At 39.2% G+C, this 13,623-nt stretch overlaps 1 protein-coding gene across 5 annotated transcripts in view; it reads left to right on the forward strand.

Moving 5' to 3' along the window:
* clocka (clock circadian regulator a) overlaps positions 1–12,603 on the forward strand; it is a 40,320-nt gene extending 27,717 nt beyond the window's left edge. For 3 of the 5 annotated variants that reach the window (XM_042483134.2, XM_042483141.2, XM_042483152.2), the window contains exons 13-23: positions 544–650; positions 755–902; positions 1,467–1,542; positions 1,666–1,810; positions 1,917–2,017; positions 2,160–2,345; positions 3,003–3,161; positions 3,280–3,483; positions 3,582–3,769; positions 4,575–4,824; positions 5,726–12,603. In XM_042483134.2, coding sequence (XP_042339068.2) covers positions 544–650; positions 755–902; positions 1,467–1,542; positions 1,666–1,810; positions 1,917–2,017; positions 2,160–2,345; positions 3,003–3,161; positions 3,280–3,483; positions 3,582–3,769; positions 4,575–4,824; positions 5,726–5,989 — 1,828 coding nt within the window. In that variant the 3' untranslated portion in view covers positions 5,990–12,603. The remainder of the gene's footprint in view (positions 1–543; positions 651–754; positions 903–1,466; positions 1,543–1,665; positions 1,811–1,916; positions 2,018–2,159; positions 2,346–3,002; positions 3,162–3,279; positions 3,484–3,581; positions 3,770–4,574; positions 4,825–5,725) is intronic. The other 2 variants (XM_042483156.2, XM_042483175.2) reach the window with 2 other exon arrangements.
* The last annotated feature ends 1,020 nt before the right edge of the window (positions 12,604–13,623 follow it).

A 13,623-nucleotide genomic window follows, 5' to 3' on the forward strand; every position in this document is an offset into this window, starting at 1 on the left:
ATATGGCTATGATATAAAAAGGGAGGCAATACATTTATGAATAAATGTAGACATAAAAATATAACTGGGTCAAGTTCAGTCAGTAAATCATTTATTTTTTTTTAGGGAACTAATGAGAGCTGTGAAATAAATGAGGCATTGGGGAATAAGAGTCCCCTGAAATAAATAAATGTAATTTTTTTGAAAAACATCCTTTAAAAAATAAATAAAATAATTAAAAACCCCTGTATTTCTTAAACAATATATATGTATTTTTATATTTTCATTTATCTATGTATACATTTATTGCTTAGTCTCTTTATTTCATGGTATTTTTAATAGCCAAATTTATTTCATTAATTAAGTTATTTATTAGATATTGACTTAAATGGCTTTCCATAACTGTGAGCCCTCTGGTAAAACTTTTTTTTGTCCTACTGCTGTGAAAACGTTACGATAATTAGCCCTGAAATGATGGTGTGTGATTAAAACTTTATTAGTTGAAGAGGGTGTATAGAGGTCTTTCAATGACTCATCTCAGTAATATTTTCTTTGTTTGTTAAGGGCTCCACCCATCATAGGTTACCTCCCCTTTGAGGTCCTGGGTACTTCAGGATATGACTATTACCACGTAGATGACCTGGAAACGTTGGCCAAATGCCACGAACACTGTGAGTAAATCCCTCTCAGACATCATTTAAATGAGTTCATCTGCGTCTTTCTGAGCTTTCAAGTAGTGACTATCAGTCAGCTCCCTCTCTCTGTGTGTCTGCAGTAATGCAGTACGGCAAAGGAAAGTCGTGCTACTACAGATTCCTCACCAAAGGGCAGCAGTGGATTTGGCTTCAGACCCATTACTACATCACCTACCACCAGTGGAACTCCAGACCAGAGTTTATTGTCTGCACACACACAGTTGTGAGGTACATGGAGGATTTACCTGGAGATACTTATAGAGAGAAGAGTATAAAAACACACCATCGTGTCTCTCATCTTTCACTTTAACCACAATTCTATGTACTTGTCGCTCAATGCAAACACCAGGGTTCCCGCAGATCTTTACTTATGTTACTTCATTGCCTATTTCTTTCTTCAAATGTTTTTTAGAAACATATTTCAGTGCACTGTTTAGCTGTAAAATAAGTGAATACATGTTTATTATAGGATTTCTTGGATTATCAATAAAAATTTTAACCTAATCCAGTGGAAAAATAACAATAAGTGAGGTTTAGAGTACACTTACAAAAAACTACAAAATGATGAAATTCAGCTGAGAGAGCCAAACTTTAAAAACCTATAGCAAAAAAAGTATTTGGTGTATAGCTCTGGTATTTTGCCAATAATGGTTTAGTAGTTTTTACATTACTCATTTTTTCTTTTGGTGAGAAAATCCATGATGTGAACTGGGAAAAGATATTAATCCTGTGTGAGTTGGCATGATATTACCCATATGAAAGTGTAATTTAATTACTGTCTTTGCTCTACAGTTATGCCGAAGTTAGAGCAGAACAGCGCAGAGAGCTGGGAATTGAAGAATCACAACCTGAGATCACAGCAGACAAGGTGTCACTTCTGTTCAACAGTATTAAGGCTTTTTTTTAGATTAATTGTAGGATGATGGATCAGTACTTTGTGACGATGCTTTGTACGGATATCCAGAGCTGACATTGTTGCTCTCCCTCACAGCAGTCCCAGGATTCAGGCTCTGAGTCCCAGCTCAACACATCCAGCCTGAAGGAGGCTCTGGAGCGCTTCAACCACAGCCGGACGCCCTCGGCCTCATCTCGCAGCTCACGCAAATCCTCACACACCGCTGTGTCTGACCCAGCCTGTAAGCACCCTCAACAATGTTTTTAACAGTTTTCTATTCAGTGGTCCTTTATAATCTGACAGTGGTCCTTTATAATCTGAGCATCATGTTTATATCTCCCTCTCAGCGTCACAGATGAAGCTTCAGGGAGATAGGAGTACACCGGGTCGCCAGTCTGTCTCTGCTGTGGAGATGACATCACAGCGAAGATCGTCTATCAGCAGTCAGGTCAGTGAAGGGACGTGAACACAGAGAACAGAGAAAAAGGCTTCAATTACTGGAAAAGATGCTTGAAGTGCCAAACTCTGAGCTGTTCTTCATCCTTTGTTGTTGTTTAGTGCTAATGTTGTTTCTGAATTAATTTTATCAGCAGTCGATGAGCTCCCAAAATACAGGACAGAACATGGCTCCATCCATGGTTTCACAACAGCAACAACAACAACAACAGCAGCAACAGCAGCAGCAGCAACAACAACAACAGCAGCAACAACAACAACAACAACAACAACAACAACCGCAGCCTCAACAGCAGCAACAAGTACAGACCAGCAACCAAGTAAGATATTTATTGTTTGTTTTAAAGACTAATTCACATCTTATCTTTTTATGCACCATAAATCTATCTGTTAGCAAGTTTTTCTTTTCTTTAATATAATTTGAATATAATTTTCCATGTTGTAATAGTTTGATTCATAAACAAAATAGCAAAAAAAATGTTTTAGAGGTGGAATTGTGTCATGGTCTCCTCTGATAAACAGGGTTCCCACGGATTCTTAAAAGGTCTTCAAAGGCATGGAATTCATTAATCTAAAAATAAGGCCTTAATTGGTAATAAAATGTCTTAAATTAGTCTTTCAAAAGTCTTAAAATGCTAAGACATAGGAAATAGGATTTTTAGGAATTGTTTTTCTGATGTTGCATTGTAAAAATCTCACAATAATAGGTTTGAACTTGTGAAAGTGCCAAATGCCTCTTGCATTAACATCACCAAAAAGTCATGTTTTATATCACAGTAAATATTTGGCAAAATTCTCCAGTATCTTAAAAACCTGATTTCAGTTCATGATTTTTTTCCCCCCATCAGTTTTGACTCATGTAAAATTTATCCAAAATTTTTATTATAATATTATACATTCAAGTGTTCACATATAAACCACCTCAGCAGCTGCCATTTCTCTCCCTGTGGTGTCCCCATGACATTGTTCTCTTCTAGTCAATGGTGCAGTTCTCCAACCAGCTAGAAGCCATGCAGAACCTGAAAGATCAGCTGGAGCAGAGGACCAGGATGATCGAGGCCAACATTCAGCGGCAGCAGGATGAGCTTCGGCAGATCCAGGACGAGCTGCAGAGAGTTCAGGGGCAGAGCCTGCAGGTGAGACTCAAGAGAGCTGCTCATGAGTGTGTGTCGACATGCATTTATTTATTTTATTTATTTACAGTTTGTGTGAATGTCTTGCTGATATTGTGAGAATCGTTGCTGTATGTTTCAGATGTTCGTGCAGAAAGGAGCAGGAGGACTAAATCTGGGCTCTGTTCAGATGGCTCAAGGGAACGCGGTGCAGCAGGGAGGAACACTCAGCATGCAGGGCCAGGTGGTCTCTGCAGGGCCTCTACAGAACAGCATACAGCAACAACATGCTGTCCAGCCTCAGCAACAAACACTCCTGCGGGAACAGAGCACAGCGCTCTCACAGGTCTGACAAACTAAATAATTCTCCTTCTCCTCGTGTTGTTCATTAAACACGTCAAACACAGCCGCATGTTGTGACTTACTCTGCACTGTGTGTTTCAGTCTCAGCGGTCGTCTCTCACTCTGCAGCCTCAACAAAACCCACTGCCTGCGTCTCTCTACAACACAATGATGATCCCTCAGCAAAGCCCCGCTAACGTGGTCCAGATTGCAACAAGTCTGGCTCAGAATACTGGACCCAACACTCCTGCTGTGGCGACATTTGCACAAGACCGTTCAGCTCAGATTAGGTTTGCATCTTCATTTAAAATCTATTCTTATTTTATAGTCAAAGTCACATAATATATCTTCATACAGAGTGAATATGCTACCAAAGGGGACCTACTATGCTCATTTTCAGGATCATGCTTGTATTTAAGTCTCTACTAGAACATGTTTACATGATTTATTGGTCAAAAAAACACTTAATTTTCCTCATACTGTCTGTACTGGAACACTTGAATTCACCCTCTGTCTGAGACATTCTGTTTAGCCTCTTAAAGTCAACCTCCCAAAAAGTTCAGTACTGCAGTTGGTTAGAGTTTTCGGGTCTTCCTTATCTATGCATCTTTGCATCTCTACACCATCAATGCAGGGAAATAAATGTAACAGAAAATAGTACACATCCCAAATCCTCAGCAAAGCTCTTAAATGAAACCGAACACGCTCAAGCTGGAACCTTATCTGAGATTGAGGATTAATGAACAACAAAGAAAACAGGTTTCCCTGACATTAGCATGTAGCTACATGTAGCAGTGTACTTGCAGCCTCAGAATGACTGTAATGGAGAGTAGTAGCATTTCTGTCGTGAAATATCACCAATAAAAGCTTCTAAACTAAAATCTTCACCAACAACCACAATGACATGTACATTGAGCAGTGTAGGCTACATACTGTAAACACTTGCAGTAGCGTGCTTGGAGCAGATGACCATATAAGAAAAACCCATCACGGCCTGACGTCAGCTGGTCGTGAAAATAGAAAGAAACACTGGAAAATGAGTGTTTAAGACAGTCTGAGGTCTACCTGACTAGTGCTCTCTTCTGTCTCTGACAGGTTTCCTGCCAGTCCTCAGCTGCTCACCAAGCTAGTGACGGGACAGATGGCCTGCGGAGCAGTCATGGTCCCCACAACCATGTTTATGGGCCAAGTGGTGACTGCCTTCGCTCCCCAGCAAGGCCAGACCCAGACCATCAGCATTTCTCAGCAGCCGCCTCAGCAGCAGCAGGAGCAGCAGGTACAGCAGCAATCACAGGTCACAGCCATGCAGCCGGGGCAGGCCCAGCAGCAAACACAGTTCCTACAGGTAACACGAAGGGGGGCTAAGAACAGTTAGGTAACTTTGCTCTTTTGTGGGTCTAAATGATGGTGACAGTTACTTTAGCAACTGTGTATTTGTTTGTGTGAGCTCAGTATATTTAGCTTGCTGTTAAAGTGGCCATTTAAAAGGTCTCGCTGTATTCCTGCATGTGCTCACTGCACACTTTCATATCAAAAATGCATTCTGCTTAATGGAAAATATGCATTGCATGCAATGTCACTGTACACACAATCACACAAAAAAAGTGCACCAGTCGGTACCTGCATAGTGCGTTTTTTGTTAAAAAAACAAACCTTGAAAACACTAACAAAACGGTAAAGACACATTTTTCAATGCTCTGCACAAACAGATGCAGAGAGAAGCCATGAATACGTTTTTAATGACCTGCAACATCCAAAAGCAGATAAGCTACATGCTGACTTTGCTGAGCCAAAACCCAAATGTTGCTCAGTGCAGTTTCAAAGATATACTCTGCAGGATTTTCCTAAAAAAAACAAAAAAAACAATGTATAAACTCATACAGAAGTAATGCCTCTTAGTGTGTGGCAGTGTATTTTTCTGCCTGTATTTTCTTTTGTTCTGGACATTCATGGGTGTGAACCCCCACAGCACGCAGGTGACACTGGGATTTACAAAAAGATAGCAACGAGGTGCCAGACCGGAATCAGAAGGCATCCAACAGACACAGTGCCAAAAATACCCACATTTAGCTAAGCGAAACGCCAAGAGAGAGTGAATCTGAGCTTGGCATTTACTTTTACTTTGACTTTCGCTGGCAAGCACGTTTCCAAACAGCATGCTTTAGTTAAATCTTGACTTATTTTGCATGGCTCAACAGGTTAATTTTACGCCTAAGAATTGGCTAATCACATTTTTTTGACTCAAGGCTCCTAGACTTCTTCATGGAAACCAGTCCACCCAATTGATCCTGCAGGCAGCGTTCCCTTTGCAGCAGCAGGGTACCTTTACTGCCACAACACAACAGCAGCAACAACAGTTACAACAGCAACAACAGTTACAACAACAACAGCAACAGAAGCAGTTACAACAGCAGAAACAGCAACTTCAGCAACAGCAGCAGCAACAGCAGCAGCTGGCCCCTCACAGGGCGGACAGTTTGTCTGAGCGCTCTGCTACGCAGCCACAGTAGCTCTTGATGAGATGAGACCAATCAGAGGCGGAGTTAGCCAAACCCGAGTGCAGGTGTCTTTGTGACAAGGGTCTGAAGAGGAGTTATCTCAAAGTGCAGCACTGAGTGCCTGGATCAGAGGCTGAGATGTGATTGGATGGGCAGGCCGTGGCTTCCCTCCCCTCACAAGGATCTTTTGCTGTTTGCACTTAACTCCTGAGCACAGAGTGCTGCGGAGAACCAGGACGGGCCTCGCTGTGGCTCTCTGGCACTGGGCTTTGGCTCAAAGACGAAGCCCTTTCTCCAAGAAAACAGGGAGCAACAATCCCTATAATGGACTCCCCCTCACACCCTCCCTGGCCCTCTCGCTGTGTGTTCAGTGTGTGTGTGTGTGTGTGTGTGTGTGTTTACTGTGTGTGTGTCATCCAGTCACCCTCACAGGATTATTTTATGCAGAGCTCTCTGGTTAATTAAGTTAACGCAGCGAAGCTGCCATCAAGCTTCAAGGACGTCCTGCAGAAAAACCAGAGGCCTGTTTGTTTTGGATGTTTTCTCCTATTCTTGTTTTTCGTGTAAAAATAATTATGGGTCAGAAAATATTTTTAAGAATGTGGTGTAGATTGAACTTTTACTGTACAGAACATCATATGTAATATATTATGTAAATATTATGAAAAAGAAAGAACTAATATTTTATATGATGCATGAAATGAAATGCGTAATCTGTTCTTTGCAGCTTTGAATATGCTTTTTTTCTTAAGAAAAAAAGATCTTAAAAATGCTCAGTGGCTGATATTTTCACAGACTTCCTTTCTCCTAGGGGATGTGTTTGTGTGTCTGCATAGCAGACAATGCCAATGCTGCTTGTTGTGTCACAGTTTGTTTAATCCTTGGCCCATATTTTCACAGAATTTCATAAAATTGTCAAAACAATAGACTTTTAAAGTATTTTTAAGCTTTTTAAAATGTGCTTTACTGTAAGTCTGCACACTAAAGACTAAATTGAGCTTGAGTTGAATATTGTGAATGAACTAAAGACTACTAAGGTCAAGCTTAAAGGTATGCAACAGTACAAATAGCCAGCATAATCGTTCATATTCTTCACATGTAGAACTTCTGCTGAAATCCCTCCATTTCAGAGGCATCCATGATGTCGTTATGACTCCCGAGCAGACTTTATTCAATATATAGATATTTATTAAACCTTAAAATATGTATAACAGACCTGCATATCTGTGGCTAATATTCTCAGACTTAGCTTGAGTGAAATGATTTGTGTTAGCTAATCAAACAATGCCCTCTTTGGCAGTCTGGTCATCCATCCAGTCTTCAGACGCTTATCTGGGTCAACAGGGTAAAAAGAGCAGCACAGACGGGCTCTTCCCAGGCGTCCTCGCAGAGGTTCCCTCATATCTCTTAACTCCTTGCACTATCTGGAGGAGAGACCAGTCACCCCAGAGACTCCATTTAGCTTCCTTCTATCCGTAACCTTGTTTTGTGACCAGTGTTAAGTGGTTTGAAGTTTGTCTCGTGAGAAGTTCTGGTTCCCTGTCATGTTTTGAGAAATCAGATTCACCCTCAGAAAATTAAACCTCTTGTAATTTTCTGCATGTTCACTCACCCTCTGTAAAACCTCCAATAATTTGTTTTCGGCCATGAGGCAGCAGCGGAAACCAGCTGTGAACACCAGTCTGGCTGAAAGGATGTAGACTGTGGAGATGAAGCTTGTCATCAGCCGCCTATTTCAGGCGGTTACACTCTTAGTGCGTGTTACTGTTTTCAAAATCCCCATTACCACGTGAACGTAGTCTTTTATAGTCAGATCTATCTTCACACTCAGCGATGTGTGCGAAACATCAACAATTTCGGAGCTGAAACGTCTTTTTTATGCAGAGGTTTTTTTCTGTTGTTTGCGTTTCTTTGCAAGGATTTTGCCATTTTAAGTTCTCTCCTAACACTATTTTGCAAGAGCACTGTTGTCTCATCCTGTTTTTCCCCTCATACCTCTTTTCCACCGACAAAAAACAGGTTTCATTCTGATCTTTGCAACTAATTTCGAGCCGTTCAGAGAATTTCAACTAAAAAGAAATGAGTCTGAACCCAAAAAGTTGGTTCCCTTTTGGAACCAAAAAAAGCAGGTTTTTCTTGATCTGAATCGTGAACTGTAATGACATCAGTGGTCGTGTCATATTCTAATGAGAGTGTGAAGTCTTGCGTGGAACAATCTTATCATTAATAGTTGGTCCGTGGTTATTTTTGGGATAATGACAAATATTTTTAACTAGTAGCAGCTCAAAGTTAATAAATACAGTCTGCCATCTTGCTACTACTTCTGCTACTTTCATTGTGCTTTGTGCAACACCCTTTGTTGATGACGTATCCTTGACTACAATGGCTCCACTCAACACTGGTTTGCTAGAAAGCACCATTTCATTTGGTGGAAAAAGGTTATTTGTGCAGAATTATGATGGGTAGGCCAGACCTGCCTCCGGCGCTGGCACAGCCTGAGATAAGTGTGGCTGCGTTGCACTCAGTATTTTCACCTGTGACACAAAGAGTTGCCTGTTTACACGTCCAGCAGATTCAGAGCAGCGATATTGTTCTTTCAGAGTCCGTAATTATTTGCAAACAGATTCTGTCTTAAATTGCAGTTGATATATATTCAATAGTTGGAACTCATCTATTTTATTTTGTACAGTTTAAAAAGGGGACCACCATCGTAAGTCTGGAATGAAAAGCACTGATATCAAACTAATGACACTGAGGAGATTACAATCTCTCTGCAGTCGCAGACCCCCTCTACACTTTCTGGGTTAGCAGGCGTGCCTGGCAGCCTCCTCACCATCTGATCAAATTCACGGTCAGATGGTGTCGCACTGATGGGTCAGCCCATTCTTCATCTGTGTGCAGTGACGGGCTGAGAGCGACACATGGCCACTGGCCTGCTGAAATAAATTAGTCAGTTTTTGACCCGAGTTGTCTGGTGCAGCGTGCATCTCGTTATGTTTGAGTATGATGTCCACGATGGGGAAACCAGTTTAGCAGAGAAATCCAGTAACTTGAGATCATCACATCTAACGGCTGCTGTTTCCACTGCGACCCGCCCTGAAACCCAGCTCAGTTTGTGTGTTTGAACATGTGGAAAATTGATTTTGATAAGATCTTTTCTCCATCATAACTGACTTGACATTATGATGCTTCAGTTTAAAGTCTTGATCTGTTACAAGTGTTAGTTAGTAAGATTTACACTTTGTTAGGAGATTATCGCCCCTGTTGTGTATTTAAAGTTCCTGTCACTCATTTCAGAGCACAACATATTTATATAATTAGTCTTTTTTTTAAATGGTTGTCAAGTTGCCTTTGTTAGCTTAAGTTGTCATTTCATATCTGAGTAGTTATTTTATGAAACAGGCCTGTGTGGAGTGTGTAGTTCCCTCTGGAGCTGTTGTCAGACTACATAATACTCAGTCACATTCAGCGTCAGTGTTGCTTAGTGTTGGCCACTTAATTCATTCACTCGTTTATTTTTCAGATTGCAGTTAAGACATTTAAGGGACTGTACAAAAATTATTGAGATAGGGAGAGGGGCTAAATCATATGTTTGACTTTTTGAAAAAAAAAACAAAAAAAAAAAAAACAAGACCTCCTCCAAGGTTATTATTATATTTGGTTTGGACCCTCCCCTTGACTTAGAAAAAAAACAGCTCAATTCTACTTCAAACTTAAAATGTTAATGGGACCATAATTATTTACATAGCCCCAATTGCACAACATAAGTTAATTTAGCAGTTCTTAGCTCAGCCAGGAGCTACAAAAATAAACAGGTATTACCATCACTGAGTTTACCAACTCAATTCTACTTCTATCTTAAAACAGGCTCTTACTCTTGTGCTAGTAAAGGTTGAGTCTTGCTAAAAATTGACTATATTATATGATACATTCAACTTTACTGTAAGTTATCGTTACCTATATCAGAATAAAGTGAAGGAGATAGTAGACTGGAAAAAAAAAGTTGCAGAGTTTTATCCCTACCAACAATAAAAATCAACATCTGCAATTTAAAAAAAATTACATATTGGTTCGACTACGAAGTAGAAGATAAACTCCTGTTACAGAAAAATGTGTTCTGTTTCCATGTGAATTAACAAGAGGTCAATTTTAACTTTTACTGCGCTCCGCCATTCAGATAATGTGATGCTCTGAATCAAATGTTATATTCTAACATCATCCCCAATTTATGAATAGTCCAGTTAGTGCCTGAAGTGGCTATTTACGAACGCAGCCTGTGTCACGAATGTCTGTTACTGCACTGAAAAGTCTTAAGTTAACTTCAGCTTGCAAAAATGTTTGAAATTTATCATTTTTTAAGTTCATTAAGTTCATTTTTAAGTTTTTACATGGGCTCGGGCCCAATACTGCTGCTGTGGTTCAGACAGAAACTATGTGGTTCCATGTGAAGTTGGCTCTGATTTTATCACAAAGCATGTTTTTGACTTAACTTTTTTGATGTAATTAATTTTATTTTTATACTAAATCCTGGAAGAAAATTCTGAAGGAAAAAGGAAATTGAGGCCATGAAAAAATGAAAGACCCTTCATTGCTCTCCAGAAAATTTAGGCCCTCCTTTTTGTAAAATAGCAATTGTACAGAACCATCCCCCTTTTCTGACCCCACTAATAATTTTCATACAGTCCCTAATACCTGCCTTCTTCACTGTCGATTCTGTGCTTCTATATTGACTGAAAAGAGTGTACAGGTAGACTTCATAGTCTGGTCTTTTACACAGCACCCCTCTCTTCTTAAGAAACAGTTTTGGAGCTGCATCACATGAATAGTTCAGTAAGACTCGCGACAGTTCCCTGCTTAACAAACCTGTAGAGTGAACCTGGTCCTGGAGTGTGATATACGCAGTGCAATATAACTACAAGAATGTAATTAAATATCATTAACACGAGTATTTTTGCATGAGACGTGTGGCTGTGAGAGACTTTGCACAATGTATGAAAGGACATGCAGTAAATAAGAGAACTCAATTATTTTTCTATTACTGGAATAAACCTCATTGAGCTTGCAGAGATGCGTAACAACACTCACAGTAATGGCGCCCCTTTAAACGCTTTTAAAAGGATCTAAACGAACTGTGACATAAACACAAAGACTGTTGAACTTCTTTCCCCCCGAAAGAGCTGGTTACATGCGAGTTGATGGTTATGCAAAGACTTTGTATCAGATCTTAAGTTTGTTTTGAGTCTTTACCAGCCAGTCTTTCCCTTTATGCTGGAAATAATTGACACTTTAAAAAGAGGACACTTAAGTTATTAGTGGGTCGTTGCCAAGTTTTAAAAAAATAAACTCGAGGGGTTTTGTTATCCAAAGAGAGCCCAAAATGAAAGGACACAGTGCATTGTGTTAAATGTTGTGTAGTTCTAATGTACACACTAGAAACTCTGAATGTCTATCAGTGTTCTCTCTCTCCGTTTTCAGTTCATATTTGTGTGGCGTTATCGTTTGGCTCGTGAAATTTACTGCTGCACTGCAAAAAATTCTGGCCACACACCTGAAGCAGTGATGTCAGAGCAGGTGTGTCAGTGTCCTGAGAGGAGCACCACACCTGCTCTGACACTCAGGCGTGGCCTGAGGAACAGAGTGCAACATTTCCACTGAAATACAGAACAGCTGTTTATCATTCAAAACATTTGGTACCGCTTTCCAGTGAAGCACCTTTTTTAAGTTCCAATTTATCACTCCTTTTGTAAAGGATAGCCTTATTAGAAAGTGGTACCAAATGTTAGATTTTTTCCCCATACAATAAGTCACTTACAGTACCAACCAGGGTTCCTGCAGATCCTTAAAAAGTCTAATAAAGCACTGAATGCATTTATCTAAATATAAGGCCTTAATAGGTATCAAAATGACTATTGAAAGTCTTAAAAATGCTCAGAAAAGGGGAGTAGGATTTTATCAATTGTTTTCTCTAACGTTGCGTTGTTAAATCTCATAATTTTTTATATATTAAAAACACAGAATTGCCAAGAAAACCAGACAGAAGTGGCAGATATTTCCTACTTTTGTTGGTAAACCAAATAGATAGTTTTATGCTGGACAAAAGAAATTTCATGTTTTATGCTGTAATAAACATTTGGGCAAAATAAAACTGTCTTTAATTTTGGTTCTTAAAAAAATAGTCTTAAACTTCATCCAAGTGAGATTAAAAAGCCATTAAAATACTTAAAGCTATCTTGCTTAAAGCTGCAGGAGCCCTGGTACCAACACCAAATTAAGCTTCACTATAGATTCACCCCTGAAATGTTGAAATGTTCAGTTTTTATTCTGATGCTGAGGCACAGGGATGGAAAGTTCATTTTGCACTCTTCACGTCCACTACTGCCATCTGCTGCCCAGTTTTAGGTTTAACACCTTTTTAGTAAACATGTAGATCACAGGTTACATTCTCAGAGGTGACTAAGGCCCCAATAAACAAACCTTCACTGCATTGCAACTGATGAATTGCTGCTAACAGCACTTTATTTCTTGAGCCAAACCAACCAGAAATTAAAACATGAAATAACCTTTGAAGGCAAATGTATCAATCATTTGCTCCCCTTCAATTTGAAAATAAAACTGTAATAAAAATACTCTTGCAATTGGTAACTTTATTTACTTGTTCTCCTAAATTGAGTTCCCCAAAACAACACAGTCGCCAGAAAAAATGTTGCCGTGGTTCATTTCTGCAAACCATGGGTGTGGATTTGTACGTTATTATGTGGCAGATGTGCTGAACTTTATGTTTACGTAACACTGTGATTAACGTGGTTATGTTCAGACACAAAATGAACTTGGTTATGGTGAAGAAAAGATCAGGTTTTTAGTTTGGCCCTTAATCTATCTATATCTATTGATTATATATTTATACATTTTAGTCTGTTTCAGTTTTACTTCTTCCTATATCGTTTTGTTATTTTTAACCTTTTTTTTAACTTTGTGCTATAATCCTGTCATTTACCTATTATTTATAGTTTGAGTATTTTACTTTTTTTATTATTTAAGTTTAAGTCAGTATTTATCTTTTATTGAAACTGTTATCATTTTTTAAAAAAATATTTAGTTATTTGTTTATTTATAAAGGTATAGTATGGTAGCATTTCCTTAGTGCTTTACTTAATCACAAAGTCTTGTTTTTATTTGTGTGTGTGTGTGTGTGTGTTCATGTCAGGGGGTTTTGAAAAGCGCTATACATATAAAGTCTGATTGATTGATTGATGTTTTGGCTTAATATGCTCCGTTTTTGGGGCAACTTCCCCGCTGGAAATGCAGCGATGTCTTGGTTAAAAAAAAAAAAAAAAGCTTTTCATGGCACGGTTTCTGCTGGAAACACAGTGATGTTTCAGTTACTAAAAAAGGCTAAACCTTTACAGCACGCCCCCGAGCGGAAAACGGCTCACTAAAGAAAAGTGGTCGGCAGCTTTTTTTACTTTTGTGTCAAGGTATTTTTCTCCCCTCTTCTTCCTGATGACCAAGTCAGCTTATATACTACATCACCTTATAAACTTTTAGAATTTGTATGAAAACATAACATATTCATGGTTTGTAGAAATGTACATTTTCTTCTGGCAACTGGGCTGCAGAAAAATGGAGGAATAGTTTCTTTACAGCAT

This window comes from Plectropomus leopardus, chromosome 5 (genome assembly GCF_026936395.1).
Source record: "Plectropomus leopardus strain MGB_pleo_1.0 chromosome 5, ASM2693639v1, whole genome shotgun sequence".
Classification (NCBI taxonomy): domain Eukaryota; kingdom Metazoa; phylum Chordata; class Actinopteri; order Perciformes; family Serranidae; genus Plectropomus; species Plectropomus leopardus.